This window comes from Drosophila gunungcola, chromosome 3R, assembly GCF_025200985.1.
Source record: "Drosophila gunungcola strain Sukarami chromosome 3R, Dgunungcola_SK_2, whole genome shotgun sequence".
NCBI classification, from domain to species: Eukaryota; Metazoa; Arthropoda; class Insecta; order Diptera; family Drosophilidae; genus Drosophila; species Drosophila gunungcola.
This window is the reverse complement of record NC_069139.1, coordinates 11,528,976-11,556,500: the sequence shown is the minus strand read 5'-3', so window position 1 is coordinate 11,556,500 and position 27,525 is coordinate 11,528,976. Positions and strand designations below refer to the sequence as shown.

The window sequence follows — 27,525 nt, the reverse complement described above, 5'->3', positions numbered from 1 at the left end:
TTTTCTACTCCTTCCGATTGCAGGTGAATTCCGCGATGGGTCTTCAAGCAACAGCCGCTACCAAGCGGAAGCATGAGCTGACCTTCGACAGCAAGGATGCCAACACCACCTACACGGGCAACTGTGCCCCGCCCCCCGTCAAGGCCAACAAGTGGGCCATCAGCAACAACAACTACCTGGAATCGCTCGAGGAGCAACAGCAGCAGCAGCAGCAGCAGCAGCAGCAGCAACAGCAGCAACAGCAGCAACAGCAGCAACAGCAGCAACAATCGACAACGGAGCCAGCTATCGAGTCCAACAACAACCACATTGTGTTGGATGCATCGATGGATGCGATGAAGCCAACGGAGCCCAGTATTAGCAATGGTCATGAAGTTACTACCCTGAAGAGTCAAGCGGAGGTGCCGCTGCCGCCGACGGCAAGTGCGGCGATTCCGGAGGACAGCATCGCGCGGCTGGAAGTGGTGGCCGCCTCTGCCGTGCCCTGTGAGCCCTGGACGGGCAATGGGTCCACGACTCCATCGGCGGTGGCCGGAACCGCCAACGGATCCGCCAACGAACCCGTGGACTGCATCTCCAAGCTGCAGGCCGTTGCCGTGCCCAGTGATCCCTGGGGCAGCATTGCCACCCGATCCACGCTGGCCACCACTCTCCTCAGCGCCGATGAGCTGGACGACGACGATGATGACTTCGAGGACGACTACGAGGAGGAGGAGAGCATCATCCCCACCTACTGTCCCATGCGCTATCATCCCTTTGTGCCGCACCCGCACCCTCATCCGCATCAGCTGCCGCCCCATCCCCACCAGCAGCAGCAGCAACAGCAGCAGCAGCAGCAGCAGCAGCTGTCCCAGCAGCAACCACATCCCCAGCAGCAGCAGCAGCAGCAACAACTCGCCCAGCAACAGCATCCGCAGCAGCAAAGGAGCTATGCCCCGGGCTATGGCAACAGGCAGCCCAACTACTACTCGGAGCCATTCCCGCAGCAGAATTGCTCGCGGACCGGAGGCCCACAGCACATGACGCAGTCGCCGCCCACGCCGCAGCAGGCGCGTGGTTTTGCACCACCCCAGTGGGCGACGGCAGGGCAGCAGTCCGGCCAATCCCTCGTCGGTGGGAGTGGGAGTGGGAGTGGGTGTGGGAGTTGGCGCCCAGCAGTTCTACGAGGCGACCAACGGAGGAGCCTATGCCCCGCCAGCGGCACCCCAGCAGACGATACGTTGTGCGGAGAACGGCAAGTCCTATATGGATCTGGGCTGCAGCAGTGGGGCATCCGGTGGGGCCGGAGCTTCGCCCATCAGTCCGCCGCCCTCGTCGGCGCCCGTCGTTCCGTTCGCCGGCCTGCCCCTGCATGGCATGCCCCTCAAGCGCTGCTGCGATGGCCGTGCCGGTGGCTGGTGCAGTGCCAACAGGAGCTGCTACAAGGACACGCGGCTGAAGATACGCAATCTGTCCATGTTCAAGCTCTCCCGCTTCCGGCAGGTGTCCGAGCAGTCGCTGTACCGCTCCGTGCTCATCTGCAACACTTTGAAGCGGATCGATCGCGAGATCGAGGCGGAGGCCAAGGAGTTGCACCAGGCGGCGCAGCAGCATCACCAGCAGGCGGCGGCAGCAGCAGCTGCAGCAGCAGCGGCAGCAGCACAAGCGGCGCAATACCACCCAGCCTACCAGCAGCAGCAACAGCAACAGCAGCAGCAGCAGCAATCCCCGCCAGCGCCACTGCATCCACATCCCCAGCAGCAGCAGCAGCAACAGCAGCAGCAGCAGATGGACTATGCGCCCGTTTTGAACTGTGCCCGTTTGGCCAACATGGACCACTACCAGCAACTGAGTTTCCAGCCCCAGCAGCAACAGCAACAGCAACAGCCACCCAGCCAAACGCATGGCTACCATGAGCGTTTGGAGAGCCAGCCCGCCTATAGGGGCGTGGCAGCGGCAGCGGGAGCGGGCGGCTTCAGCACGCAGCCCAGCAACTGTGATACATCGGCGGGGGCAAGCAGCAATGCCAGCGGCAACAGCAACAACTCCCCAGCGACAACAGCGACGGCAACGAACGGCAGCAGTAGTTTGCATCCCTACGATCACTATCCCTTTCGGGAGCTGCAGTCGGGTCGAGCCACGCCCTTTCCCGCCTGCCCCACCACCACAGCAGCAGCGGCAGCAGCTTCGGCGGCAGCAGCAGCAGCAGCAAGCGGAGGAGTAGCAGCAGCAGCCAGCCTGAGCAATAACAGCAACATCAGCAGCAGTTCCCCCGCCATCAGCAGCAGCAGCAGCAGTAATAATACCAATTCCTCCTCGCCGGTGATGAGCAGCAGCAGCAGCAGCAGCAATGGGAACTCGTCGAGTGCCAGCAGTGCCAGCACTCCAGTTGCCCCTGCCGCCAGCAGCAATAACTGCGATACCAGTGATTCGGGCTATGCGGACGACGACTCCACGCGATCCATCAACTGGAGCTCGGTGCTCAGCCTGAGTTCACAATCGGCACTGGATCCGCTGAACAACAGCGATCTGTTTAGCATACTGCCGGCGGCGGCCACGCCCACAGCGGTGCCGGTTTCAGTGCCGACAGCAGCCAGCAGTTCCAGCTCATCCACGGGATCGACCCTGGCCTTCAGCGGCAGCTTTACCACCGTGCAGGCGAACAGCAGCGGCAGCAGCAGCAGTAGCAGCAGCAGCAGCAGCAGCAGCTCCACCACCGCCACCTTCACCACCCTGTCCACCATCTCGTCGGCCACCCACTCGCTGACCTCGTCGTATGTGAGCAGCATCAGCTCGAATGTGTCGGCGGGCGCCAACACCTGGGAGTACGGATTCCTGGACATGGAGTTCGGCCTGGGGTCGGAGTTCACCGAGCTGGTGCCCAGCTGCAAGCTCAGCTCCGAGGATCTGTTCAAGAGCGGCCTGGGCGGCCAGGTGGTGGCCGCCTCCCGCCTGCACGACAACGAGCTGGAGCAGCCGGCCCACATCATGGTCGGCAGTTAGTATCAGTTGTAGACGACGGATCCTCAGCGGAGGGCGGCGTGCTGGTCGCGTCGCCTGCTGGCGCCCACTAGCAATTCCAAGCAGTATTGAGTCGACGAAACGAGGGAGGGAAACGGGGGATCTTAAATGCTAATTATGCTCAGGTTGTGAACGTGCATGAATGTATAAACATACATACATATATCCCTAATCCTTGGTCCTATTCCCCCACACAAGCAATCGAGGACACACAAATTAGTTGCAATCGATAAGGAAATCCGTAACTTAGTGAGAGATCGAAGAAAAGGCAGAACAATGATTATGACAAATGAGCAAGCAAAACTATTAGAAAATTTTTGTAAGTGTAAATATTGTTAGTCGTAAGGCAGAGCAGCGAACTCCTAGCCAAGTAAGTTTGAAACGGAAGCAAAACAAAAATTCTATATTAGCGTAACTTTAGCTTTGTTAGTTGCAATTTGTTAGTTGCAGTTTTTCGATTCCACACCACACAACAACAGCGTCAAAAGAAACGAACAACAAACAACATCAGTTTGGACATTTTTCAAAACAACCAAAACCAGATCAATTAACAAAATTTACGTTTTGGCCTAAAGACGATGCAGCATTTGGCGGCACAACAAAATTGATGAAAAATCGAAAAACGTTTACTATATTACTAGCCATAAGTATTATTATTTATATACAAAAACCGCAAAACAACAAACAAACAAAAGAACAACTTAAAACAAAGTTTTATTAAAGAAAAAACAATGAAAGAAAAAACCAACAAAAAGAACAAAAAAAAAAATTAAAAATGCAAGCAAATATAAAGAATTTGTTTAAAAAAAAATTACTATCTCTTTGACTTTTTTCGGGATGCATGGGAGTTTTCTTTTACAGTCAGATACAAATAATTAAAGTGATCAGTGGCGTCGGTGACTTAGCGGTGATTATGGAAGTATGGAATTTGGAAAATAATATTTAGCCATACTATGACAGTACTAGGCAAGACAAATACCACGCTTAAATTGAATCATCGAACATGATTACTTCAAAATAATTCTTACTAATCCACCCTACGTGACCTCTATGCATGCTATTGAAAATAACTGGGTCCTTAAACAACTAATTTCGGATAAAGTATTTTTAAGAAGCCAACAACCACTACACATCATCAAAAGTTATTCGAAATATTTTCTGGATTTTGTTTAGTTATGTCAGTAAATTTGAAAAATCGTTGCGAATTATTTACGAGCAACGTGTATTTTTAAACTTGTGGCGACACCTGTATAATTTTTGTCTAACTACAAAATAAATGGTTGAAGTCTTCGATAAAGTTACCGTCATGCAAAAATAGTTTCGGCTGCACGAACAGATGGCGCTACAAGTGATTGCTTTCCATTTAAGCAGAGCTCTCAACCAAAATGCTTATTGATTTCCGGGTATATGTTTTAGTATTTTTTTATTCACTTTTCTAGATTGCTAGAAACAGCTATAAACTAGCTTACGAGCGCAACAAGTGCTCGGCTTTGTTTCCGGTTAACAGTTCCAGTCTTTTTACATTTGGACCTGACATCAGCCTTTATTACATTTAACGGTTAACAGTAAGCAATACTTTGGAGTTACAAGACATGCATGTGTCTGTTAAAAAAACAAATTAAACTTAACATTGGAAAGACTTGCTTGTAGCGGTTAACAGAGTACTTTTTATGTTGTTAACATATAAAAGAATTACAATTAACGGGTAACGGTAAGCAGAAAGTGAGACCATACGAAAACGGTTGAAAAATCCACAGCTTTCATCATTTTTGCGTGGTATTTTCGCCACGGTCCCACCCTCGCCAAAGAGCGCAACAAGTGATTCTGATTTTCAAAACAAATTCTCTCTTCGGAACGGAACGTGAGTGGACGTGTGCGGACGCGTCGCTGCCGGAAAAATAAGTTGCGTCGGCGTTGCGGCATTGTTGTTTACGTGTTAAATAAAAGTGTGTGCGGCGAGAAGGGCGCGCTCTTGTATGTGTTGGTGTTCTCAGCGTGTGTTTCGAAATACCGCATTGTTTAATTACAGCGTTACAGCCGCCGCGGCTAATTTTCAATGCAAACAAGAGCTGGTCTGTGAACGATATTATGCTAAAATAGATAATTGCCAAAGGTAAATAAACCAAGAGGAAAATAAGTTCTGGAGCGCGGTTGCGTCGGCGCAGCAGCGATTGTTTGTGTGTGTGTAGTGGTCTGTCTGGTTTTTTTTTTTGGGCGCTGTGTGTGTGCTCGTGATTGCAAAGCAACAATTTAATTGGTATTTAATTTTAAAAGCAGTTCAATTGCAAACAATTACAAATATGTAATTTGCTTTCGATTGCATTTGCATAGGAGTGCGTAATTACATTTTTGAGCCACAAAACACATACAGTGTAACTTTTGCTGCTACACGGAAACAAAAAATGCTATGAAAATATTATCAAGTTCAATTTTATTTCAAACATTTAAATAAGTCAACAAAATAATATTTAGTAAGCCGAAAAAATAAAACTCGATTAAGCAGCGTTGAGTTTTGAACTTGGCTTTCTGTTCTTTGATTTTACAATATTTATCTATGAAAATGTTTTACAAAATACATGTACATACATACATATCTAAAGATCGATTTGATCTGCGAATTTTGATTTGATATGACGTTCACTTTGTTTTCTCAGTAGTGTGTAAATGGCGTAATCGTAATCTTTGTGCCCCCTTTTTAATGGTTTAATTAAAAGCGTAAATTGCAGGCCGAAATTCAATTTGTCCGTTTGACTTTTCAGTCCGTGTGGGTGGCTCTTTGACATTGAGCTTATGGATGTTGTTGTTGTTGTTGTTGTTGTTGTTGTTGCTGTTGCACAAACTCTCACACAAACACATATAGTAAATAAGTACGTGCGTCGCGTGCCGTTTTGAATTTTCTTTTTCCTTCTGCTTTGGCCCGGAAAATGTTCTCTTCTCACTGCGCGTTTATTTGCATTTCCATCAATTCGAAATTCGAATCGTATAATACAATGAAACATCCAAAAACCAGTTGACCGTGAGATAATTCAAGCATAATTGCTAAATAGCAACAAAAAAATATGTGAATGATTGAATTGCTGAAATATTTAGTGTTTGTGTTTTTCTCTCTCTTCTCTACGTATAAGTATGTGTTTGTTTCTGCCCTTCGTCAATGAATAACGGCAGTTTGCGAGGTGCGAAGTCGAAGAAGAGCAAACAACAACAAATTGCCATCACCTTTGTCAGCAGCAAAAGCAAAAGGCCAGAAAAAAAGCCAAAAAGCAACAACTAACCCGGCATTGGAGGCAAAAAAACCGGATAAAAACAAAACGCAACTGCGACGTCAGCAGCGCCGAAGAAGAGGAGCCTTGGTGGCCACATTCCAGCGTCATCAGCAGGCGGAGGCCGTCGCAGCCGCCAAACCCGGGTCACCAAAATTCTTTCTTTCTCCCCCACCCCCTAAAAAAAGTTGAAACATCAGCAGCGGGTAAGTCAACGTTGAAGGTACAGAGAACACTCGGTTAAGACTCTAACCTGTGGGGTATTAACATAGGAAAAAATACGGAAAAAAGATTTACATTTAAATACATCGTTTTTTTTTTTAATATCCTAACATTAACTTATTAAAACTAAGTAAGGGTATGTAAGTATATATAAGTAGGAACATTAATTAAAAATCAAAAACATTGGCAAGAAATAATCAATAGTGATTAATAAAATCTTATTTTTAAGAATAATTTTCTGAAAATAAAATCGTTACGGATTTATAGACCGATTATTGTATTAACAAATTTTTAAATGGTTAAAAAAGCTTAAAAATTTGCAATTTATCATTAGGATTTTTGTCTACTTTGACTTACGAATACTTAAGTAAGATAATCTACTGTGTGGTTAAAATGCACTATTATTGTCTTTAAAAAATATAGTTTCTGGATAAATTAATTGTCTTGAAAAGAAGAAAAATCTGAAGCAACCAGAAGCAAAGCTCTCGAGAGGCTCAAAACATTATAACCTTACTAGCGGTTTTCGATTCTTAAAGGCAATAGTTTTCTTTAACAAATGAATTATTTAACAACTTCGGTAATTCACTATATTGACTGCATGTCAGAAAATTCTTTTAGCCCTTTCCATACTGTATATAGTAAGTACATCAACGTCTATGTTGTGCCTTCCATTCTTCTGGTGCTTCGCCATCCTCCTTGGTGTTGTTGCTGTTGTGTCACGCCCTCCGCAGTCAGGCGGGCCATGGGAAAACATTTTTGCGTAGAAATTACATATTGTTTCGTTTTTACATCCCAGCAACCCGCCGCCCACCTGCCACGGTGTTTGGTAGCTTGGATACTGACTGCTAACCCCTTTCCCCGATTCCGGGCCGTGCTTCTTGTATTTTTATGGGTCGTCATCCATCGTTGTTCTGCCAAGCGCCTCTGCAAAGCCCCCCGACTCACCGCCTCCTCCTCCCGCATTAACACAGGGCATCGCTTTCTGCTCATCAAAGCACAAAAACATCCAACGGCGGCTGCCTCAATTATGTTAATTATGAATTGCTCCCCGGCTGTCTGTTCGAGTACGGGTTTTTGTTTGGTTGTGTGTTTAAGGGGGCCCCAAGTAAAGCTGGGAGCGCAAGGCAAGTCAAGCGGTTAAGTGGGCTTTTGGGTTATCACCTGGTGAGGTCGCAGTGTAACCTAAATTCGAGAGCATTTCGCAAAATTGATTTGAGCCATTGCCAAAAATTGATTCATCTCCGCTCGCTTGATGATCTCTTAATGGTCCGTAAACCTAATTTAAGACCCTGACGATCCCATGGCAATGAACTGCTACCATCCAAATTCCCTCGAGAGTTCAATCTTTCGCTAATTAACCTAATGGGGATTACATATATAGTTCGCAAAACAAACGTGATTATGTGGCAAATGTGTCTGTTAATATATTTTTGTTTATGTTTTATTTAATAACAAATAAAACCAATCAACTTTTATTATATTTTGGGGCACATTGTATTCCTTCTGTCAACCCGCATTTAACCCCTTTGTCCTTAATCTTTTAATTGAAATTTATCGCAGAGTCAGCAGCAATAGCAACAAAAGATCAGGAACCGTCGCTGAGGCCGCAATATTTCCCGGCATACTTCAATTTTATCCGCCACTGGAGAATTTCGTAATTTCCAAATCACAATATTAATGCAGGCCCCAACAATAGGAAAAATGTTGTTGCTTGTTGCAACCCGAGGAGCGAGAGCTGGAAAATCGGTGGTTTCTTTTTTATTTGGAAAACCTTTTAACAATGGAAAACTTGCCCAAGTCGTCGACGGAACTGCGTCCAAACTGCTGCTGTTTCTGTCCATATCTCTGTTGTTGTTGCCATCGCAAGCCGGAAGATATTTCAGACTGGCTTGCAGCCGGGCCTTTAAGGGGCGGCGGCGGGTTCCATTTAGACAGAAACAAGTTTTATGCTTTGGCAATGCTGACGCTAGAGCACCGACTCCGACTCTCCGCGACTTCGACGATGACCAGTCCATCGGCTTCTGTGGCCAGCTGCCTTTGTTGTTCTTGGCCTACACTATTCAGTGTTTCCCTTTTGGCCGCTCCCGTTTTCGCCAACAACTGCGATTCCCAGCCCAAAAACCAGACCCGGTCTGCTCCCGAGTGCACTTGGCAAAGCATGGTTCAGTGGTGGTGCTGTGGCTCAGCCGCGTTGTGTAGTTTTGAACTAGTTGCGGCGTTCCTAATCAAGCCGGACCATTGGAAGGCCTGACGATGGCAGCGTGATTAAGCGCGCACGAATGGCAAATTTATGTTTAAATCGGCAGTAAAAAAAAATGGTAAATGGGCTACTGGCTTACTCAAAAACTTTATAAACATTTGACTTAAAGATCTCCAAAAAATGGGTGGTCAAAAAGAATTTGCTTTTAAGTAGCCTCAATGATATATGTAAATTGTTGGATAAGGTTAGGATATTTGAGGTGATTATGGATCATGAATACTAATAGAACATAAGGAAACATAAATAAATAAAATATAACGATTTGAAACTAACGAAAAAGTTTTAAGAATTTATTTTCGCCTATGATCTTTTGATCAAGAACCCCAACCATCTCTAATCCAATCATTTTGCATTTGCGACCCACCAATCCAGCACAAACATAGTTCAGCCATTACCCCTGCACCACCGTCTAGCTCCCCTGGGGTCTGTCGCACTTTTTGGTACTGTTCACAATTTGGAAATTAACTGGTTTGGTTGTTTTTGGCCCTGAGAATCCTGTCTGGGCCGCAACGCTTTCTAACCATTTGTATTGTTCGACGGCGTCGAGACGGACAGCACTATATGTAAAGGATAAAGTGGGCTTAAAGTTTTCCTCGGCTCACTTTTAGTTGGTTCTTTTAGCGCTTTGAGGTTTTCGACCGGACCGTCTGGGATTGCCCCCGAAAAACTTTTACCAGCCAAGTGGGTGGTTACGCTTAGAAAGGGGTGTGGCTTTAACTTGCAAAAGAGGAGTAGAGTGGGTAATGGGCGGTTAGTGGCTAGTGGAAGTCGGCCATTCAGGCGGGACAGGAAGACATCTCAGGAAGGAAGTTCATTTTGTGCAACTTAACGCTTCTCCCCCTCTCTCTTTTGGTTTAGGAGCCTGTCTGCGCTGCAACCTCTGCCTCCCCATTGCACCATTCATTTTCAATAGACTGTGGAGATCAGATATGGAACTAGATGACCGGTTAGATATGACAAAGTTACTGTCCGTAAAAAAGCGTGTAATAGTAGCTTAACTTGCGTTGAAACTTAGCAGCGGTGTTTTTGATTTTTTTGTTTAAAATATAGTATAACAAATTAAAAAAATAAATTTTAACATTACATGGAGTTGACACTGTAAATAGTAACCATTTGCTCAATTTACTTGTTGCTTGAGTGATCTTTTAAAAATGTCCAGCACATGAAAATTCAGTTTTTTTTTTTCCAATCATATATAAGCTTGTTCTTGATTTTTGCCACATCCTGTTTTCTGCAGTTTGCCGCAGTGCATTTGTGCCAAAAGCAATTTGAAGAATTTCTTATCGGAATTTATGATCCTCCGCACCTTGGAGCACATAAATCAAAGCATAAACTAGAGACAGTCATATGAGCATATGCGGCTATGATGGACCACGCCAAGGAGAATGGTTGCCATTTCTGGCCACTAATCCACAATTCTCCTCAACTCCCTCCGCCCACATTCCTCCTCTTTATCCCCATCGGTTAATGGGAATCCGTGGATGAAAAACAGGCAAATTGCCCAGCTTTGGCATCACCGGCACTCACATAGATACACACTAATACGCCCGCACACTCACTAAATTTTTAATCAAGCTTGCCAGCAGCTGTGATTCCGCTGGTGGAAGCCATTTTGGAGCTGCCCCTTCTCCCTGCCCCGCCACACCCCGTATTGTTCGTCCTTGGAAAGCGCAAAAAATGCAATCAACGTCAAATGCGCTTCGAAACTTTGTGCAAAATAATAGAAAAGCCATTAATTTCACTTCTCGTCGAAGATGTTACGAAAATCGGGCAAAAATGCGGGAAAAAACGGGGGCGGCATGTCTGGGCCTGGACATATGGCGACATAGCGTACAAAAAAAAGAAAAATAAAAGCGATGAAAGTGGAGCGAAGAAAAGTAATTTTTAATTATGCGCATAACGTAAGGCAAACTTTGATTGGAATTACACAAAATCCGATTAATCGCACGGTGCGCATCCGTTTCTCATTCTCGGTCTCTTGTGCAAAGTTTTTCCAACCCTAAAAACGGGTGCTCCCACAAGTGATGCAAAGTTTTCGGTTCAAACAATTTTCATTAGCAACAACAAAAACCGCTAATTTCACTTACAATTAGCGGTAAGCCAACATGTCGCATCAGTTGGTCTAGTCGGTGGGTGGTGTGGAGAGCACTTCCCATACAACGACCAAACAAGTTTTCAACTAAAACGTCAAAAAAAAATGCAGAGAAGAATAAAGAGACATTTTGTAAAATTATGAAAGGGATACCCTAACGCAATGATGCTTTTATATGGCATTGGTTAAAACTAAACCACAATAAATACAACAAGAAAATCCAAATAACATTTTTAGTTTTTGTTTATACTCAGATTATTCATTTAATTGGCTAAGAAGTACTTGTTGAATATTATGCTGATATAAATAATATACTTTATTTAAATACTCTTAAATAAGCATTTGTATATTCTGTCAAAGTATTTCTGCTTCGAATGAAGAGTATTATATGATATGGTGTGTCTCTTTAAGAGTTGGGTCCGCATAATTTGTTTAACATTTATGAATGACAATGGGCAGTGGCCTTGCCATGGGGAAAACGCTGGGGGCTTGGGAAAAGAGGGAAGGGGGATGGGTAAAGTTAAGCTTACATAGTAGTTATGTAATACAAAGTTCAGTCAACGGTCAGCGGTAATGCAATGAGCAACTTTTTCAAACTGCTGCTTCGCCTCGGACTACATTAAAGTTGTCAAATGAAGTCGAAGTTTGATTGCCTAGGGCAAAGCACTGACCTGCTCCCAGTTCCAGTCTCCCCACTTCGCTTTTCCTCATCCACAACTTTTCCCGTGTTGACATGGACTTGCTGCTGTCCCGGAGATTAGTGAAATGTCCTGTGATGTTTTCCTGTTAAACGCCAACGTAGCGTTGAAGAATATTTATAATTGCCAGCCTCGGGGCTCAAACTTGTGCGAATCCGGTCTGATAGATGGGCAGCCAAGCCCAAAGCCTCCCCCCGGGGGTTGATTGACGATTTGTTCCAAGTTTGTTTCAAAAAGTGTTTTGACATGTAGGAGAAGAACAACATATTTGTCCCGCTTAAGATTCATTTACCACAAGGAATCTTATTTAAAGTGTTAGTACAAATTATGTTGAGTTAAACTATGTATATTTTTGTTTGGTAAGAACAGCGTTAAATAAATCATAGGTGTTAACTATCAAACAATTTCAATTATTTTTATTGTTTTCTTACCGTAATTACATTTAGTGAAAATCTACTGTTAAATACCAGCTTTAAATTAAATTTTTTTCTGAAGGATATAATATCCCATCTTTGATCAAATTACAGACTCACATGCAAAATGCATCCCCTGTGGTAAGAAAACTTTGCCTCCAACTCTCTCAGAAAGACCTCATGCTTTGCAGCTCCACCCAGGACCATCATATTTTGCCCCAACGGTGTCTAACAAAGCAATTAGAGCCACGGATACGCCAACACCGTTTGAGTTTGCTAAGTAAACGTTGCCGAGACGCCCTGAGTTGGCCCTAGGGCTGCATATTCATTAGGCAACGAGGCGGAGGATTAAAGGAGGTGTCGGCAGATATGCGGACTTTCTTCTGAGAAAGGAAAATGGGAAGGTTTTCTGCCGGAGACTGCCTTCCCGGGCTTCTGCGTCTGCCTGCCTTTCTGATGGCTGGCCCAACTTATGGGTCACTTGTTCAAGAAATTTCACAAAACTTTGCCAACTGGTTGTTGTTATGGCCAAGGAAGGAAAATAGCGAGGGATAGAATATAGAGGGATGCGAAGGCGTAATGAGGGAGCGACTAATGAGAGACTTGAACTGGTACAATGAATATAATTAAATGAGTCCAAGGTGTAAACTAGCGAATTGTTTGATCCCATTCAGTCAGCTAAGAGTCCCAGTCCTTCTCCACCACTTCCCAACTAAACCCCCTCCCCTTGTTGGCTCCTTTTTTCGCATCCTTGCCGCCTGCCAACTTTATGCCTGTTCAGCTAAATGTTGTTAAACTTTCATCTTGGGCTCAGCACTTTTTGCACTTTTCAAACATTTTTTTTTCGAAGTTCTTCTTTGCCTGGCGGGCATTTTTTAGTCACCGACTTGCTCCAGTTAGCCAACTGTCAGTCAGTCACTTGATCGTTTTGAGCGTGACAGGTGGTATTCGGGTAGGATAGACTCGAAATGGGCAATACTCTGTGATGCGAAAGATGTTTCGAAAGAAGAAGTTACAAATGGAAGAATTTATTTTTATCATAAAAAAGGAATTGAAGTCGGAAAAAACCAACGTAAATTTGCAAAAAATTAATCTATAAAAAAAAGTTCAGATAAAAAACGATGTGTTATACCCAGTTAAATTTATCCACCTTTTACGGATTGTTTATGTTAAGGGTATGTTTTGTATCGAACTTAATTGTTAACCATGTTTTAAATATTTTTTTTTTTTTGGCTAATCTTCCTTTTGTGAAAGTCGAATAACTCTTTTTCCACCGCCCTTACCTGTAGTGTTTTGCTTATTAATCACCAGGATAATGAGCGCTGTTCTTCCCCAAGCTAAGAAAAAGTCGAAAGGGTCCCGTGACAGTTGCAGTTTAGTGACTAATTAAAAAGTTCTCGGCCTGCATGATTGTGTGCTTTCGTGCGTTAGCTAAGCAAAAAAGCGACTCAAAGTCGAGCCAACTTTCTATGGCACCACTTTCGCTGTCCCCCGGAGATCCCCATGAATATTCTTGTTCTGCAATGATGATGAAACCTGTTTCCGCTGCTCCACCTCCACCTCCCTCTTCTCTCTTGGGTTGCCCCCCACTTTTTATGGTAATGAATGGGTCAGGCAAAAGTAGAGCTTTGATTTCTGATGCTGGTGCTAACCGCAAAAGCAAATAAAATACCGGTGACGAAAAAAGCAACAATTGCTTGGTGTGACATTGGACCATTGAATTTCTGGGGTTTACTTCTTCTCTATCGTGCTTTACCTTAGCCATTTCTTCAGAAACTCTATTGACCTTATTCGCAGGTGCAAGTCCATAAGTTTTGAGCTTGACACTGGGAACCCACTTTTCTCTCTGTCCAAATGCAATGAAGGGTTTTTACAGTGCAGCTCGTGGCTTTCACTTCACTTTAGTTCTCAGCTGCAGATTTTCAATGCACTTTATCGGTGTTTGGTTTGTCTGTTAGCTGGAATTCGTGTTACCCATCCAAGCACTTTTTTTTGTAAAGTTTGTATTTTTTCAATGGTATCTAAAGATTGTTACATAAAACTATGGTATATATAATATATAAGTAGCAGTATGCCTGCAAAGTTTTCCATTGGAACTGATAAATTGCCAGTGTATTAAAGCATCGATCACAGGAAATATGTTTTGTTGTTTTGTAATTGTTTGTGCTGTTACCACACATTTCTTCGGCTCGAATGCGTGTGAAATATTTCAATAAATGTTTGTGGATTTGTGCAACTGTGTCAGCGAACTGAGAGTTTTGCCCTTTTTGTGTGTGTCTGTACTGGCCCACGCTGACCGATGTCGGTCTTTTTATATCTCTGTTTTTGTATTTCTTTAACCCGGCTGCACTTCCCATTACCCTTATTCCGCCATCCATCCAACCATTTTCACAACCCGTCTTTTGGCGTTAACTTTTCCACGCATTGTTGACGAATGGCCATGGAAAATGATGAATGTTTAATGGGGCAGTGCGACGGAAAAAACATTTTCAGGTAACATATTGAAGGGGAGTAGGTTGCATGAATTCGGTTCGGTTGGGTTGATTGGAGGGATAATGGTGGGTGGGATTTTTAGTCATGCATCATGGAGAGTTTCGTTGCCGAAACTTTCAAATTCTCACATGCTCCAATGTCAACAAAGTTGCCGAAAAATATTGTTAGAAATTCGAGCGAAATGCATTTTTAACTTTGCCTTGGAACTTTGGTTGTAAAATTTATAGTGATGGGTCGACTTCGTATTTGTTATTTAAGTTTGTAATTATTAATATTACTTTCTTTTCAAAGCTTTTGCTTTTATTGTGTATTACTTATTTGTCGGTTTATCTACAATTTTTATTGAACTTAATTTTAAATAAATTTGTAGAAGATTACACAAATTACCCTTTAAATGTTGAAAGAAATAATACAGTCAAGTGATGATCTGAAGAGCGGCAAAACACAAAGTTCAAAGTCAAGTGATCCCTTTTGGTCCAGATCCCGTTGTTCCCCTTCAATTCTACTTATGAGTTTTTCCCCATGGATTCTCTTGAACGTATATAGGGTACACCGATTTGCTTTAGAGTCAATTTGTTTGCGCTGAAGTCCTCGTGGAATTTATGTAAATATGTGGGTATCTGTTATAAAAAGTGCTCCACTTGCGCTGAACAATCCCCTTTTCCCCGCGCTTTTTCTCATTTCAGCAGCTCGTTTATCACATTTCTTGCTTGGCTTAAGCAAGTCTATCAAAAATATGTGTTCGTAATTGCAGCATCGTACACAGAAAACGTTTAGGATGAGAAAATGGGGAAAAGAAAAAGAAGCTGCCGTTGGGGTTGAGGAAAAGCGACATCGTCAAATGATGTCATGTTAGCACACCCTCCCTCTTTTTTTTTCTTAGCTTCTGCACCCATCTCGTTTTAGCATAGTACCTGTTTTGTCTATTGCTTTAACGATTTTGCCAAATCCAAGAAACCCAGCAAAACCAACTAAAACTCAAACCTGCCCTAGGCACCCTTTCTGAATCAGTTACCAAGGCGCTGATGCTGCAATAAAAGGTGCGATTTATCATAATGGCTGACGCATGTAATACACACACACACACACACCGCACACACAAACACACAGTATGGTAGCCCCCATTTCCCCTGCCAACACTGTTCACTTATTTTTTGCAATATAACGCAATGGTGGCTCCTGCTGTGGATTGTGAATCCATCGATTTCATTTCTTGCCATTTTCCGCATTTTTCACAAATCTGTTTTTCCACACTCACACACTCTCCTTCGTTTATGGCCTGTTGGCGGGCTTGTGTGTATGTGGAGTTATCTGAAGCAGCCGCCAGACGCCAGTTCATATTGATTACAACAAATTTGCCGTCGCCATTCGTTCGGAGTTGTCGCCGTCTTTGAAGAAAGAGAGAAAAAACGTGATTATATAACTGATGTATGTAAGCCAGTAAGTACTTGCCTGCGTTGCGTATGCCGGTTTATATTAATCTTTTCTTTTTTGTCGAATGTTTCCACGTTCCATTAAAGATCCATTAAGGATATTGAAATATGATTTGGCATACATAGTAATTGCAGATTTAGATAAGGGTATTAAATTTCAGTTCATTGTCAGGGTACTCTGTACTTTTTCTCAGATTCTATTGGTATTTTTTGCTTGTTACATATTGTCAAAAAGATCTATTAGATCTTCTACATTTTTTTTAGTAAAAAAGTAACCATACAATTTTATTTGATTGTGACATCTTCCCTTAATTTTAAAAGCTGGCCATGCTTTATAAAATATTCTTTTGGTATTCGAAATTTAAATAAAAAGTTCACTTGACAAAGATTACTATTCAACTCCATTTTATCGACAGGTCCATCTGCATTATATTTTTAGATTATTTATTAAGAGAGCTCTTATTTTCTTCGGTTCTCAGTTCCATTCTCCTTTCATAATCGATGGTACAGTTCTATGGTGCTGGTTTCTTAGCGTTCTCTTTATCCGCGATTATTTTCCTGCTGTGATTTTTTTTGCTGTAATTTTTTGCACATTTGCAGTTGTACACTGAAACAAGCATTTTTAAAATGTTGTATAATCATTTGCAAAGGTATTGGGGAATATTATAAAATAAATAAATAAATATAAATAAATAAATATCTGCATAGAAAGAGATAGTCTTGAGATTCCGTAAGCTATTATATATTTTTTGGAATTTTGGCATAACGTGAATGAAGCTAATCAAACCCAGTTTCTGATCATTATATTGTACTGCATTGATACCTCTTTTACGCCGCTCTGCTCCACTCCCACTTTGGGCAGCCCCACCAACTGAAAACCGTTCACTCGCTTGACATTTAGTGCCGGCTGCTGTTGGCCATGTCTTGGGTCTTCTATGGGGACTAAAACGGGGACTGGGGCAGAATCAGGGTCCGAGAAAGAGGCAGCGGATGAAACTGAGACTGGGTCTCTTTTGCTCTTTTGGCGACGACGGCTGCTGTTTGGAATTTCGTTGAACCGGTTTATGTGTGTGGTTTGCCAGTGGCTGTTGTGGCAGTTACTGCTTTTGTTGTTGGCGGCGTCTGGGTAACTGGCTCCGAAAATAGAAAATACTTGCACAGCACACGGCTTTTTGTGCGATACTTGGCTAACCAACTGGCCACGCCGCACACACACACATATAAACATGGCTAACACACCAACACACATAAAACAGCGCGCATATTTGTCGTTGCGGATTATTTCATAGCACAATTCTTCTCCACTGAAAGCAATCGGGGGTGGCAGTGTGGGCGGAGATGGGTCAGCAAATGACTCTGGTCTTTTATTTTTGTTGTTCTAACATCTCCCTTTCTATTTTATTTTTTTTTGTTTTTTGATTTCGGCTCTTTTGCTCAGCTTCGCTGGCTGTTAATTTACATTGCAAAAATTTTCTTTTGACTTTATACGCAATTTGCAATTCAATAGTTTATAGATTTTGCTATTGTCAGTAGGTCCAATGGGTGGGAATTTATTCTGCTTAGATGTCGGTTTTGGGTGGGGTTTTGTGGATATTCTTGTGGGTGTCACACATGGATGTAAGTGGGTAACTGGAGCTATCGCTTTAAGGAGGGGTTTTGGATTAGGTCACTTGAAGTTTAAGGCTTTGCTTTTCAAATGAACAGACACAGGTATGCTCTTTGTTAACATTAAAATTTTTTATGTAAGCTTAGGCCTAGCGAGTGTAATGGTAGTTTTATTTGGAATTAATCTCAAAATTTGTTTAACCGATTCTAATCATTTTTTTATTTTCTCTTTTGCAGATTCTGAGCATCAACAGATGTAAGTACGTAAATTCCTTAATTGAAAAGTCATATGAATTGTCATTCAAATAAGTTTTAGTTTTGTGAAGTCCTCTCACCTTAATGCAGTGTCCAATAGTTTGACATCTGCTAGATACCTAACTTGTCTGCGGCCAGATCCAGTTTGCAGTCGTCCTGTCCCGATTGACCCCACCCCCTCAACGCCGACCATTTGATAAATCTAATCAGTTAAAATGCATCCAAATTTCAAACCAGGCTATGTAGAAGCCGAACATTGTTTGCAATTTTGGTGTTGGATGTTCGTTATGTTTAGTGCTGGAATAATGCCCGCAAACCAAGCGAACCGGCTAAATGCAATTGGTTTTCGGGTATTGGCCACATTCCTCACCCCCAAAAATTGATTCCAATGCAAATTGATAATAAAATATGCGTTGGAAAACGCATTTGAATGCACCCTGTGGGAGCGTTCTTATCGCTGTTCTACCAACACCCCATGTTTAACCCGCACATTTTCCATTCACTGATTTGGTCATTTAATGCTACGCGGCAAATGACTGAAATGCGGTTAACGCAATGACAGTGCGATTAGCCAAAACCATCGTGGCCGAAGCTGCTAGAGAAAAGGAAAATGAGGGACATAATGCTGGGGTACGGGTCCTTTCGGTGGGCTTTAGTGGTGTAGTTGCTACTGCCGCTGCGGTTGCTTATATCCTAATCTACACACATGTGTTTGTCTGCCCAGAAGTCAAGTTTGCATGTGTCAACCACAATTGGTAAACATTCAGTACTATGAAAGGAGATTGTAATTGTTAAAATCTAATGCAGAAGAAATAATCTTAATTAAGTCACTTAAACAATGCACATCATAATTATGTGAAGCGAAAAGTTAATACATTGCACAAAAGCTTTGTAAAATTTTGCAACTTTTAGTCACATATTTCAACAAAAACAAATACGTTTCAAACAAATACCAACATACTTAACATTTTTCAAACCAGGCGAATCACACATACTTATCTAAGAAGAGTTTTCCATCTATGTAATCAATATTCAGACCTTCAAAATTATTCGAATGTATTGACAATCTCATGATTTATTCAATTTTATACAGAGCCGAGGAGATGACAAAACATTTCCCAGTCATAAATCTCAATTGGGAAGTAAGTAAGAAATACTCGCACAATAAATAACAGTAATTATGCAAGAAAATGTTCAAATAAAAACCAAATTTGTCGTCGTCCTTCTCTGGCTTCTTTTCTTTCTCTTTCCACTTTCCATTTTCAATGATCCATAATTGCTATTAATTGTTCTTGAGATTTGCATAGCAAATAAATCTAAGAGGGAAAATGCAAAACATAAATTCAACAATTGCTTGACACTTGAGCAGAGTTTGAAAGTTTTCTTTGCTGTTGTTATTCTTGTTGTGGCCGTCGCTATTGTCGTTGTCTAAATTATTTAGCATTGTGTAAACTTGTTCAAGGTTGAATAGGCTTTTATACCGAATAGAAATTAAATGCCAACAATAGCAGCAACCTCAAAGAAAAAGATTTGAATTACGTCGAAGACGATTCGAAATGCCAAAAGGCAGGCAAAGTTTGCCTCGATTGTTTTTGGGCCAAACTCGAAATCAAATTGTGCCAAATTACTTGGCCAGCAAATGCTTGGGCTAACCAACACTGTTTCTATCCGTCTCTCTATGTGTATCGTCCTCTCAGTCTATGTGGCTGTCTGTGGTCCAAATGAATAATTTGGCATCGCAGATAAACGAAATCAATGTCCACGGCCCGGGCCCGAAACCAAATGGCAACATCTGCACATTGCGCTGGATTCTGGTGCTATCGAGGGGTGAAATGGTTTTAGTGGGCTAGTCGAACCTCTGGGCCACTCTGGGGATCTTGTTATTGAATTAAAGTGACTTGATTTACGGTGCGTTCTGGTCAAAAGCTCTTAATGGCATTTGCCACGAGTCCAGCTACCCTCTAATTCTCCAACCCGCTCGGTATGGTCCTTCATCTGTCCCCCAACAGGGTCACTCGTTTTCTGAAATGAAGTTTGCGCTCTGTGATGTTGTCATCATCAATGGTTCGTATGCGTGATATTAAGTATGCGACATGTTGCGCTATGCAGATGAAGATGTGAATGAAAGGGTTTTCAGTGGAGCAGAATTAAAGTGTGAAAATGTAACTGGTAAGAAGATTATAAAGATAAAAATAAGGAAAAATATAAAAAATTAACTACAACTAAAAAAATACAAATTTGATGAAAGATTATATTAAAAATAACTCTGATGACTTTCCAAATATTTTTGATTATAGTTTATACACTAACCATCTTATCCCTTACTAAAATCGATTGCTTTTAGTATAACAATAATTTTGAAAATATACAATTAATTAATTAATTTATATATAATTAAAATTAAAACAAACTATGCAAAATTAAATAAACACCCAAACTAGTTTGCTATTCAAAAATAGTTTGACAGTGGTTAAAATTGGATAAGGGTATTGCCCGTAATTGAAACATGTGGGATCAAAACTTTCAATAAAATGACGTTACGCTCACTTATGCAGGCTAGGAACTTTTGTTTGCCATCGCTTACCCGCCTCACCAATTGGCTGCTTGTTGTGGCAGCTGATAACATGGTTATCGTGGTTGGTCTCATTGTTATTGCCATTATTGCGGGTACTGCATGCGCACACAAACGCGCGTAACTTAACTAAATTTATCTAAACCAAGGCGAACCTTAAATGACAACAGATAGCGCCAATAATTTATGCATGCTGCATGCTGCAAGTGGAAACCAACAGCGGGTGCCACCCAACTCCCACTTCCATGGCTTTATCTTGTAGTAGCCACGCCTCCTCAACCGCCAAACAGGCACCCACACACGCTGACAAGGCTGCACATAATTTAATTAAAATGAAACCTCGCACGGGGCGCTGAACTGCAAACTGTGAATGCAAATTATTATTAATTACAGCAGAGCGACGACAAATGTTTATGCCCGCCATATGTGTGCTACTCGGTCTGTTTCTGTCTCTCTTTGCTGGCGTTGGCATTAGGGATGCGCTCGTGAGTAAATAGTCTTCCACAAACAAGAAATCTCCTTTTTATTTCTTCGTGATTTGAAAAATATGTCTATGCTATTAGTGGCATGAAAACGCGGAAAGCTAAGAATACCAAATTTTTCGTTAAAGGTATTAACAGGTATCACTGTTAGTGCGGTTCAGCACAAGAGGAAATTCTTTTTGCGTCACGCGCACATCTCCAGTTTGCATTCATGGTAAGACGCAGCGGCACCATCCGTTGACAGTTTGTCGCAAAAACAGTTTTGGTTAAGTGCACGGGTGTTTATGTGCGGTAAAAGAAATTAAGAGAAATCTAAACACATTTGCTATCCAATTATCCTAATTTTAGCCACTTTGGCTCACCAAGGTTCTTGCTGCAGCGGGTCTTTTCTTTTTGTGAGTGAACTCTTTTTAGCTTTAGGACTTAAAAAAAATAAACGCTTAAAAGTGTTTTTAGTTATATTTTAATATATGTTTTCTAACTTAAGCCTGTTGATTTTAATACTGTTTAACAATTCCTACAAGTTGAAAAAAAATCATAAGTACAATAGCAAGTTTAAATGTTGATAGTGTTTCCTAGATGATGAAAACAATTTTGAATTGTAGAGTATTCCAGAATCTTAATTTTAATTAATTCTGTGGACTACTTAGCTAAAGGATGTGATTTTAAATGTGTAAACGATGGGCTTTTCTTTTCCCAAATACATTTGTTGTACAAACATCAAAATGTGTTTGTAACCTGGCTTTCTGAAACACATCAGTCATAAGCACTGATTGATGATTCTGGTTGATGGTTAATATTAGATGGCTTCCTAAGCAAAACGGCATATTTGATGATTATTAATTCGATGTTTATTTATGCAAGTAAGAGTTCATATTTCAACGGACAACATTGAAACCATTTATTTTTGAAATCGAATTCAATCAAAAAGTTAAATCTAGGGACAGTAGCAGTAGATCTCGATGGGCGCTTCTCGGGCGCAAAAGGATTGATCTTTGTGTCGGTCCGTCCGCGTAATTGCTCCTTGCAGTGAGCTTTCGTTCTTGGAGAGAACGGTGGCATCGAAGTGACTATATCCTGGCTCTGTCACCAGGCGCACGGTGATCGTTTCGTATTCTACGTGCTGTTTTCGCAGGTAGGCGTCCTCCACTCTAAGCAGCTCCAGCTGATGACACTGCTTATAGGGTATCAACAGCTCATTTATCCTCGCTACGGCAAACTTGGCGATCTGCTGAACGCTTCGGATGTTCCATGGTATCTTGACGAATCCATCGCACTCGCAAAAGTGCAACGGTATGCGGGCGGAAAAGCAACTTCGCTCCTCGGGAATTGGCAAAAACAAGGAGACGTTGTGATCGTTCCGCAGTCGCAGAGTGCGACTGCGAATCCGCTCGTCGCTGAGGTTCTCCAGGTTGACCACATCCTTAAGAGTCTCGTGGATATCGTAAGTGGTCACCAGACGGTGAGCGTTGGTCCGAAGATTTGCCACGGCCAGCGGAAATCGGCGATCGAGCCATTGCGGATATATAGCCACCATCGTTGGCAGCGAGGTCTCTCGCATGCCCTGGAACGTTTTCACAAAAGGACCAAAACGCAGACCATGATCGGACAAGAGCAGCACCAAGGATCTTTCGAGGATTTTGCGTCTTTGCAACGCTTTCAAGAGTAAATAGTACTGCAGATCCGTTTGTTCGCCGTACTGAAAATAATCGTGTACGCCCATTGTCTGCCAGAAAAAGGCAAAAAATCCCCTATCCCAACATCTCGCCTGCATATGCGGCAGCAGACGGTAGATGAATTCGTACAGTACATGGTGATAAACTCGATCACCACTGCAGGTGATCTCATCTGCACCTCGCGCCACATATTTAGTATTCTTGTGAATCTCGTTCATCACACTGCGCAAATAAAAATCAGTGGGCCTCTTCATAAAACCGGGCTTTGCATAGGTAAATGTGCCTCCAATGCGGGTGTCCTCGCCAAACATCGTCGCGTAACCAGCCGCCTCGAATTCGTGCCACAAAAGGTGGCATCGGTCGTAGTTTGTCCTATTGTTTGCCCCAAAGCATCCACTCCGAGCCTCCATCTCGTCCGCACTCTGGCCGCTCAAAAGGGGCATCAGATTCGGATACGAGTTCACGCCAACGCGATTGTAGCCCCATAGCTCCGTGTGCGGCAAACCGTCCACAAAGTCCATTACTCGGCTGAAAACAAAAAATAAATATTTGTTTAATCGGGACAAGCTAAAAGTACTATTATAAAGTATTGTTAATTGTTAAATTTCTAAACATGTTAAATTTAAATCCGATACTCATTGCTTACAAGTGCAATTAATGTTCAGTGGCTAAACCTTTTCTTATTACATTTTTTTCAGCAAAAAAAATCCTGGTCATGCGGTTTTTGTTTAAATTATTTATTGAACCATCGACGATTTTATGTTTTAATTGGAAATTTGTGAATGTAAAGTTATGTTTGAATAAAAAAAATTTAACATTGTAAATGTAATGTGTATTTCAGTTTAAAAAATAACAATTTTAGTTGGTTTAAATTAATCAACCAAGCGTGAATTTTCATTATATATTTAAATATATTTAAATGGAAAGTCCCGAAGCATACACTTACGTGAAGTAGCGCTGGTAATGCATGTGCGAAATAGAGTCGATGCCCAGGATCAAAACGGAAAGGCGTTTTACGGCTTCCAAATTGGCAGGCTTTGTTTTCTGTATTTTTGGCATTGGAATGAACATCAGGACGTCGTGAAACACTAGACGACCATAATCCAACCAGCACCAGACCCGCAGAGTTATGTTACCCGACATTACCTCGGTGTAATTAGTCCACCTGCTAAAGCCAAAGAGTTTCGATTCCAAGTACATATTTTCAAAATCGTTTTTCCGCACGAAACGTTTGTAGGCGCAGGAGATTTCGCTAATCCTTCTTACACCGAGCTTCTTCCAAAGTTTTTTCTGGCTAGCGGCCAGATGTAGGTAATTTCGTCCGCCTTTTATTATCGGCTCAATCAGCTTTATCATATAGCACCAGTATATCGGCATCTGCGTCATATGGTACATTGCGATGGGCGACAGGGAATCCATTGAGAATATCCGGCATTGTGACGTATTCACGAACAACCCCCTTTTTCCCGACTTGCCTTCCAGGGGCGGCTGAACTTCCTCATTGGTTTTTAAAGGCTCTCGGTTATATTGCAAATACAGCAGGAGGAAAATTATGCAGACTAATATGATGTTTAACGCTATCTTCTTCACCTCAATCAATAATAGGTTATAACCCATTGGACAATTTTATTTTCGGACTTTTTTGTTGAAGAAAAACAAGATAAATATTTTGTAAGGCAGTCAAATTTTTGTTAGAGGTATCTAGATCTACATTAAGTTGATTTTATATTATAAGTCGTTATACTCAGGTGTATCTCACAACATTTTAGTGATTTTATTTTTACGTAAGGTCAAAAGCAACAGACCAATATGTAATTCCCTTGTTTTTTTTTGTTTTATAAATCTCGTGGTTTTTAAACCTCAAAAGCGCACCGAATTTTAAACCACTTTAACTTTTTTATCTTAGTTTGACTATCTTAGAATAAACTTGGTTATCACTCTTTTTTTTGAAGATTGTTCTGTGTCAATTAGCATAGCTTAAAGTTTCAGTTCTTTTGGCCTTTTTAGCTCTGCTTGCGCTTGCGAAAAAAAGAAAAACCTAAAACAAAGAAAAGCAAAAGGGCTGAAACAAAGACAAAATAATAAGACCCCTACAAGCGAACAGGGATTGAGTTTGTTGTCGGGCGCTTTAATTAGTCTGACTAGATTGGATTTTGCATTTCCAGTTCACTCAGTTCAGTTTCTCAATCTTTCTTAATCTGTACCTATTTGTAAGATAATCCTAACGAGTTCTAATGAGCTCTCGACTTCGGAATAGAAATCCTTTCCCCAAAAACAAATACAAATCAAAAAAGAAGAGAAGCCAGTACCTTTTAGTATGTACTTATTTTTAGTTAATTCTACAAACTATTTTATCTGATGGTTTTGTTAATTTTTGTGCAAGGGGCCTTTCTTCAATTCAAGCGGAAGTAACCGGATCTATTTCAGAGCCGTACCAAAATGGGAATTGTGTTTCTCATAAAATTTTCATTCTCGTTTTCGTTTTCCTCTTTGTCTTTTCATTTCTGGAATGCTTTTCCGTAAGCGAATTTCGCTATGTTGTTTTCTTTAATTTTTCGCCAACGGAGGCAGCAAAGCGGCGGCTTCCTGCCTTCCTGTGATCCTTTTTCTTTGCAACCCTGTAGTCCCTTGCTCCAGCGGCTTTGCTTTCCTCGGTCATGTCTCGTTTGCAGCATCCTGTATCCTGTGTAAAACATATGCATACATTTCATACCATTACAGCATAACAATATTGCATTTGCAGAAACATTTCTCTCTCTGGCCCACAACCGCTACCATTTGCTTTCCGTTTTTTTTTTTTTTTATTTTTTTGGATACCTCTCCGTCTTTTTTCCTACCGCCAACTGTCTTTCGTTATGTGAATCCAGCGTGAATCCCGTGAATCCTAGCGACCGACTGCCGCCATCCTTGGCTCTCACCCGCGGTACCCTTGAGTTACGGTTTCCCTGTGCATACTCTGTAATAAATATTGAGATTAGAGATTATATTTTCAAGAAAATAAATTTAATGTTTTAACTATTGACCTCATGGTTTGGTTTGTGTCCTCAAACAGTACCAACAAGATTTTTTTACTTTTTTTATTTAACAGTTAGTTTATTTACCCGATAAAACTTCTTACCGAAAAAGATTTTATAGGGTAGCTCCGGATTGGTACGGTCCCTAGAGTATACTTTTAGCTTGCCTTGATTGTTGTTGTTTTATTTCGTTGGATTTCAGTTTCAGTTTTTGGTTTTGGGTAAAGGTTTTACCTGTGCTTACGCCACCCACAACTCTTCGACTTGGACGGGGCCCGCCCGCTGCCTGCTCCAATTACTGTTTGCATAGTTGAGTGTCGTCTGCGGAAATTTGTTTATTTTACGCGCATTGCGTTTCGCCTCTCCACAGTCTGGTTGGATAACCATCCCTCCTCGCCTTCTGCCATCAGGATCCTTGGCTTCTCCTTTTCGCCGGAATCGGAGGAGCAAGAGCACAATGAGACATGACGACGGCGTATCCTACGACCGATTCGCTAAGACAAACTGACAACTAAATGCGTCAGACTCGTTGCAGATTTCATTTGGCGTGAATTCTTCTTTACATTTCCCCCCGTCTATTTTTTGTTTTATGGTTTTCCTACCTTTTTTGCCAATGTATTTTGCATTTTTGTAGCTTTCGTTGCCATTTCCCTCGGCTGCGAAACCTTGTGCATTGAGCAGGTTTATAGCTTCTTCTTCTGCCACCGTCGCCGCTGCTGCTGCCAAACGGTGCAAGTTACAGTCGCAGTTACCGTCAGAGTTGAATACCACCGCCAGTTCATTCCCCTGCTCGACAAAAAAGAGGTAACATCAAGAAATGTCAGACACAGCCGTGACTACCGAATAAGGCAACAAAAAACACAGGAAAAAAAAAACGAATTGTGGGAATGGCCAGGAAGAAGGCGGATGACCGTTTACCACTGCGTATGTGCAATAAGTTGCTCATCAAATTGCGTTACGTATACGAACATAACCAAAGACGGCAAGCCTAATGAAAATGTCGTCGAGGCTGTAGATAACAAAACCGTTTGTGATGGGATATTTCAGTTTTTCTAAATCCATTTAAGCTGGCGCTTAATTGAAAAACGATAGTTTGAACAGAAAGCAAAATACAAATTTAAACATTTAAGTTGTTAAAAATATTACGTAAGCTTGTATGGTTACTAATTTATAATCTTTTTTTTTTAGAGTAAGACGTTGATTTTAACTTTGTTTGATGATAAGATCTTAAATAAGAGTACAATTTGAAGTTAAACAAAACAATTGATAACACTTAAAATCGTTTTAGATAAAAGTAATTGGAAACTAGTTTGTTAATAATAAAAATTGGATGAAATGGGTTGATTAAATTTGACTTCACTTGACAACGGACATACAATTTTGGCCTCGCCGGTAGAAGTACGAGTAAGGCTTCAATCACTTGACATGTTCAGTAGTCAATTTGTGGATTGCTCGGATTGCAGCTCCTCCTCCTGATTTTGCTCCTTATACAGCTACTTTTGCTTAGTGCTCATCATCTGCCAGTGCTCATCCTTAAGCCCTCCTTGGTCCTCCTCCTGCCACTCCTGCCACTGTGGCATGTTGCAAGTCCTTGTGCTGGCTGACTGACCAACCAGAAGAGTCGGGTCCAGCATGTAGTTGGCCTGTGGCCAGGCATTCCTACCTGTCAGAGGAACTGAGCGTATGAGCACCAGTCCGTGGGTGGATGTTGTTGCTGTGGTTGCTGAAACTTCTGCACCTGCTGCTCCTGCCACTTTTCCTGCCGTTGTCCTGGCCAACAACTATGCGTTGACAGCGGCCTCCTCCAATCCTTGGCCCTATATGTAAGTGGGTTCATTTTGGGTCAGGCGAGGGAGGTTGGGATGAACAGCTAACAAGCCCATCATCCATTTATGTGGCTCCAGAAAATTTACCTAAAAACACCCAAGGCAAATTGTTAATAGAGTTTGGTTAACATGGAACCTAATTTTTTTGATTTTTTTAAACAAGTTCTGAATTTAAGAAAATAACGTTAATAATAATTTAATTAATTTATTTTTTATTTATTTGT

At 41.9% G+C, this 27,525-nt stretch overlaps 3 protein-coding genes across 9 annotated transcripts in view; 2 read left to right on the top strand and 1 right to left on the bottom strand.

The window, feature by feature from the left end:
* Positions 1–3,793, top strand: part of LOC128252791 (probable serine/threonine-protein kinase yakA) — a 36,875-nt gene extending 33,082 nt beyond the window's left edge. Inside the window, 2 exon segments of the mRNA XM_052980837.1 lie at positions 24–1,085; positions 1,087–3,793. Coding sequence (XP_052836797.1) covers positions 24–1,085; positions 1,087–2,982 — 2,958 coding nt within the window. The 3' untranslated portion in view covers positions 2,983–3,793.
* Positions 3,794–4,831: 1,038 nt separating this feature from the next.
* The window catches only part of LOC128252849 (cadherin-87A), a 58,465-nt gene continuing 35,771 nt past the window's right edge, over positions 4,832–27,525 (top strand). For 2 of the 7 annotated variants that reach the window (XM_052980975.1, XM_052980972.1), the window contains exons 1-3: positions 4,832–5,113; positions 6,126–6,466; positions 17,714–17,732. The gene's annotated coding sequence lies outside the window, so the exon portion shown is untranslated. Of the gene's footprint in view, positions 5,114–6,125; positions 6,467–17,713; positions 17,737–27,525 lie in introns of all 7 variants that reach the window. The other 5 variants (XM_052980976.1, XM_052980974.1, XM_052980977.1 and 2 more) reach the window with 3 other exon arrangements.
* LOC128252851 (uncharacterized) lies at positions 21,629–24,167 on the bottom strand. The gene is made up of 2 exons (XM_052980979.1): positions 23,408–24,167; positions 21,629–22,989 (listed from the first exon to the last, which is right to left on the bottom strand). Exons 1-2 carry the CDS (start codon positions 24,076–24,078, stop codon positions 21,723–21,725), a joined length of 1,938 nt encoding a protein of 645 aa, XP_052836939.1. The 5' UTR covers positions 24,079–24,167; the 3' UTR covers positions 21,629–21,722.